Genomic DNA, 5,932 nt, shown 5'->3' with positions numbered 1-5,932 from the left:
CGACCGTTTCGCTCCTGGGGGGATATATCGGCAGTTATCCTTGGACAAGGGGCGACAGTTCACTCCTGGTAGGATAACGTCAGTAATCTGTGAGATTTCCCTAGCTTATATATGTGTAGTATGATATAGCCCCCAAGGCCAAACCTAAATGTAGATCATCATGAAATGTATATATTTGTGTATTGTTGAGTTCTTGTGTTATATGTATAAACATGTGTATGCTGATTTATAAAACATATACAACAATGTTGGTCATGATAACATTGCATACCTCAAGCTCTACAGTTAATAAATAGCATTTATTAAACTGTATCATATTGTTATGGTTGTTTATAAATGTTACTATCTTACCCGATCTCTTAGCAACATATCCACCATTGTATATATGACAAACAGATTTCTGTTACTATCTTACCCGATCTCCTAGCAACATATCCACCATTGTATATATGACAAACACATTTCTGTTACTATCTTACCCGATCTCCTAGCAACACGTTCACCATTGTTTATATGACAAACACATTTCTGTTACTATCTTACCCGATCTCTTAGCAACATGTCCACCATTGTATATATGACAAACACATTTCTGTTACTATCTTACCCGGTCTCCTAGCAACATGTACACCATTGTATATATGACAAACACATTTCTGTGACTATCTAACCCAATCTCCTAGCAACATGTCCACCATTGTTTAAATGACAAACACATTTCTGTTACTATCTTACCTGATCTCCTAGCAACATGTTCACCATTGTATATATGACAAACACATTTCTGTTACTTTCTTACCCAGTCTCCTAGCAACATATCCACCATTGTATATATGACAAACACATTTCTGTTACTATCTAACCTGATCTCCTAGCAACACGTCCACCATTGTATATATGACAAACACATTTCTGTTAATTTCTTACCCGATCTCCTAGCAACATGTCCAACATTGTATATATGACAAACACATTTCTGTTACTTTCTTACCCAGTCTCCTAGCAACATATATTGTATATATGACAAACACATTTCTGTTAATTTCTTACCCGATCTCCTAGCAACATACATTTACCATTGTATATATGACAAACACACATTTCTGTTACTATCTTACACGGTCTCCTAGCAACATGTCCACCATTGTTTATATGACAAACACATTTCTGTTACTATCTTACCCGATCTCCTAGCAACATATATTTACCATTGTATATATGACAAACACATTTCTGTTACTATCTTACCCGATCTCCTAGCAACATGTTCACCATTGTATATATGACAAACACATTTCTGTTACTATCTTANTTTTGATGACTTCTGTTAAAAGACAAGTGTTCTGTAAAGCCATTTTGATGCCTTCTGTCATCAGACAAGTGTTTTGTAAATTAAAGCAATTTTTATGCCTTCTGTTATCTGACAAGTGTTCTGTAAATTAAAGCCATTTTGATGCCTTCTGTCAGCCTGACAAGTGTTCTGTAAAGCCATTTTGATGCCTTCTGTGAACCTGACAAGTGTTCTTTAAAGCCATTTTGATGCCTTCTGTCATCAGACAAGTGTTATGTAAATTAAAGCAATTTTGATGCCTTCTGTCATCAGACAAGTGTTTTGTAAATTAAAGCCATTTTGATGCCTTCTGTTATCAGACAAGTGTTTAGTAAATTAAAGCCATTTTGATGCCTTCTGTTAGCCTGACAAGTGTTCTGTAAATTAAAGCCATTTTGATGCCTTCTGTTAGCCTGACAAGTGTTCTGTAAAGCCATTTTGATGTCTTCTGTCATCAGACAAGCCTTCTGTTGTCAGACAAGTGTTCTGTAAAGCCGTTTTGATGACTTCTGTTAACAGACAGGTGTTCTGCAAAGCCATTTCAATGTCTTCTGTCATCAGACAAGTCTTCTGTTGTCAGACAAGTGTTTTGTAAATTAAAGCCGTTTTGATGACTTCTGTTAGCCTGACAAGTGTTCTTTAAAGCCATTTTGATGTCTTCTCTCATCAGACAAGTCTTCTGTTGTCAGACAAGTGTTCTGTAAAGCCGTTTGGATGACTTCTGTTAACAGACAGGTGTTCTGCAAAGCCATTTCAATGTCTTCTGTCATCAGACAAGTCTTCTGTTGTCAGACAAGTGTTCTGTAAAGCTTACCCGATCTCCTAGCAACACGTCCACCATTGTATATATGACAAACACATTTCTGTTACTATCTTACCCGGTCTCCCAGCATCATGTCCACCATTGTATATATGACAAACACATTTCTGTTACTTTCTTACCCGATCTCCTAGCAACATATCCACCATTGTTTTTTCCGCTTTTGGATGAGCAGTGGTTTGCTGAGTTTTTTTAGCGATGTTTCTACCCGGTTTAGATATATTGCCCATTAATCCTGTTTTCCTCATCAATACAGGCATTAACAACAGGCCTATTAGTGCAGTATATTGACTGTAAGAAAAAGATAAATTACAACATTATGGGGTTAAAACTTTAATAACAATAATAATAAAAATTTGAGGTTCTTATATACCGCTTTATCACAACCTAGTTCGTAGGTCGCCTCAAAGCAGTTCACAAATTATTATCCGTGATTATAGGGCCTTTGCAACCAGCCAATATCTTTCTCAACACCCTGGGGAGCATACAGTTGGTGCTGCCATTTAGGCCCTCACAGCTAGCATTCTACAGTTCTAGCACTGCCCAACCACGTACTCATTTACAGCTGAGTAGACTGGAACAAGGTTTTATTGAAACAAATAAACAAATTTGGATTAATGACCACAAAATTTGTGCATTTGTTTAAAAGATAACTCAGATTTATAAAAACAAGAGGCCCATGGGCCTAAACGATCACCTGAGTCCTACAGTATTTATTTTTGTTGTTGAAATATGTACCAATTTGAGTACAAAATAGTTAAGCATAACATTAACTTAAGTTTGTTAGGACCATGAGCTTATCATTCCTAGACCGAGTTTCAGTTAAATCGGCCTATTATAACTTGTTTTTAAGTTTAAAATAGTTTTTCAAAATGGCGCCATGGCGGCCATATTGAAGTTCTGATCGACCCGAAAAATAACAACACTTGGTCAGGGAGATGTAAGTAACCTTCCCATGAAATATTAATGAAATCCCTTTGCCAGTATTTCAGATTAAGTTGAAAATGTAAAATGTTAACATTATCAATACTTAAATAACAATAGACACCAAATAGAAGTATTCTTTTCAAACATTTACATTTGATTTATAATACAATCGGAAAATAAACATTTATGAAAACTAAAACTAAACCTCTAAGCGTACGCTTTTCAAAGTCAACAATACAACATGTAATATATACCCAAGGACAAGGCCAATAAAACATGTGATATATACCCCAGGACAAGGCCAATACAACATGTAATATATACCCAAGGACAAGGCCAATAAAACATGTGATATATACCCAAGGACAAGGCCAACACAACATGTTATATATACCCCAGGACATGGCCAATAAAACATGTGATATACACCCAAGGACAAGGCCTATACAACATGTAATATATACCCAAGGACAAGGCCAATAAAACATGTGCTATATACCCCAGGACAAGGCCAATACAACATGTAATATATACCCAAGGACAAGGACAATACAACATGTAATATATACCCCAGGACATGGCCAATACTACATGTTATATATACCCCAGGACAAGGCCAATAAACATGTTATATATACCCCAGGACTGTACTTACATTCTGTTGTCGACAACTTTTGTCTCTAATCTTTCTGAAGGATCAATCTCCATTTCTTCGTATGTCTTTTTTAGATTGTGTAGAAATCTATTCTTACTTCTTATTCGGTAAATGTGGCCCTAAAAGTATGAAATAAATCCTCTCAATTAGAAAAACACTAGATAAAACAGTACAAGTTATACACGTGATTATCTGATTTTAAGTGAAACATGACAATAAAGTAAACCATGACATAGTAGACCATGACAATGTAGTGGCCCATGAAAATGTAGTAGACCATGACATTGTAGTAGACCATGACATTGTAGTGGACCATGACATTGTAGCAGACCATGACATTGTAGTGGACCATGACATTGTATTAGACCATGACAATGTAGTAGACCATGACATTGTAGTGGACCATGACATTGTAGTAGACCATGACAATGTAGTAGACCATGACATTGAAGTAGACCATGACATTGTAGTAGACCATGACATTGTAGTGGACCATGAAAATGTAGTAAACCATGACATTGTAGTAGACCATGACATTGTAGTAGACCATGACATTGTAGTGGACCATGACAATGTAGTGGACCATGAAAATGTAGTAGACCATGACATTGTAGTAGACCATGACAATGTAGTGGATCATGACATTGTAGTAGACCATGACATTGTAGCAGACCATGACATTGTAGTAGACCATGACATTGTAGTGGACCATGACATTGTAGTAGACCATGACATTGTAGTAGACCATGACATTGCAGTGGACCATGACATTGTAGTGGACCATGACATTGTAGTAGACCATGACATTGTAGTAGACCATGACATTGTAGTAGCCCATGCCATGTAGTGGATCATGACATTGTAGTAGACCATGACATTGTAGTAGCCCATGCCATGTAGTGGATCATGACATTGTAGTAGACCATGACATTGTAGTAGACCATGCCATGTAGTGGATCATGACATTGTAGTAGACCATGACATTGTAGTGGATCATGACATTGTATTAAACCATGACAATGTAGTAGACCATGACATTGTATGAGACCATGGCATTGTAGTAGACCATGACATTGTAGTGGACCATGGCAATGTAGTGGACCATGAAAATGTAGTAGACCATGACATTGTAGTAGACCATGACATTGTAGTGGACCATGACAATGTAGTGGACCATGACAATGTAGTAGACCATGACATTGTATTAGACCATGGCATTGTAGTAGACCATGACATTGTAGTGGATCATGACATTGTATTAGACCATGACAATGTAGTAGACCATGACATTGTAGTGGACCATGACAATGTAGTGGACCATGACATTGTATTAGACCATGACATTGTAGTAGACCATGACATTGTAGTGGACCATGACATTGTAGTAGACCATGACAATGTAGTAGACCATGACATTGTATTAGACCATGACATTGTAGTAGACCATGACATTGTAGTGGACCATGACATTGTATTAAACCATGACAATGTAGTAGACCATGACATTGTAGTGGACCATGACATTGTAGTAGACCATGACAATGTAGTAGACCATGACATTGTATTATACCATGACATTGTAGTAGACCATGACATTGTAGTGGACCATGACAANGGTATATGTTCAGACTTGACAAGTAAACTGTAGATGTGTTTGTTCACACTTGACAAGTTAACTGTAGATTTGTATGTTCACACTAGACAAGTAAACTGTAGATGTTTATGTTCAGACTAGACAAGTAAACTATAGATGTGTATGTTCACATTAGACAAGTAAACTGTAGATTTGTATGTTCACACTATACAAGTTAACTGTAGATGTGTATATATGTTCACACTAGACAAGTAAACTGCAGATTGGTATGTTCAGACTTGCCAAGTAAACTGTAGATTTGTATGTTCAGACTTGACAAGTTAACTGTAGATTTGTATGTTCAGACTTGACAAGTTAACTGTAGATTGGTATGTTCACACTAGACAAGTTAACTGTAGATGTGTATGTTCACACTTGACAAGTTAACTGTAGATTTGTATGTTCAGACTTGACAAGTAAACTGTAGATTTGTATGTTCAGACCAGACAAGTAAACTGTAGATTTGTATGTTCACACTAGACAAATTAACTGCAGATGTGTATGTTCACACTTGACAAGTTAACTGTAGATTGGTATGTTCACACTAGACAAGGTAACTTTAGATTG

At 36.6% G+C, this 5,932-nt stretch overlaps 1 protein-coding gene across 2 annotated transcripts in view; it reads right to left on the bottom strand.

Moving 5' to 3' along the window:
- The window catches only part of LOC110457513 (paraplegin-like), a 65,809-nt gene that overhangs the window by 42,943 nt on the left and 16,934 nt on the right, over positions 1-5,932 (bottom strand). For both annotated transcript variants that reach the window (XM_021508827.1, XM_021508828.1), the window contains exons 6-7: positions 3,733-3,851; positions 2,273-2,441 (exon numbers count right to left, since the gene is read on the bottom strand). In XM_021508827.1, coding sequence (XP_021364502.1) covers positions 2,273-2,441; positions 3,733-3,851 — 288 coding nt within the window. The remainder of the gene's footprint in view (positions 1-2,272; positions 2,442-3,732; positions 3,852-5,932) is intronic.

This window comes from Mizuhopecten yessoensis, unplaced genomic scaffold (genome assembly GCF_002113885.1).
Source record: "Mizuhopecten yessoensis strain PY_sf001 unplaced genomic scaffold, ASM211388v2 scaffold9171, whole genome shotgun sequence".
Lineage (NCBI taxonomy): Eukaryota > Metazoa > Mollusca > Bivalvia > Pectinida > Pectinidae > Mizuhopecten > Mizuhopecten yessoensis.
The sequence above is the reverse complement of the archived record's forward strand: the minus strand, read 5'-3'. Positions and strand labels throughout refer to the sequence as shown.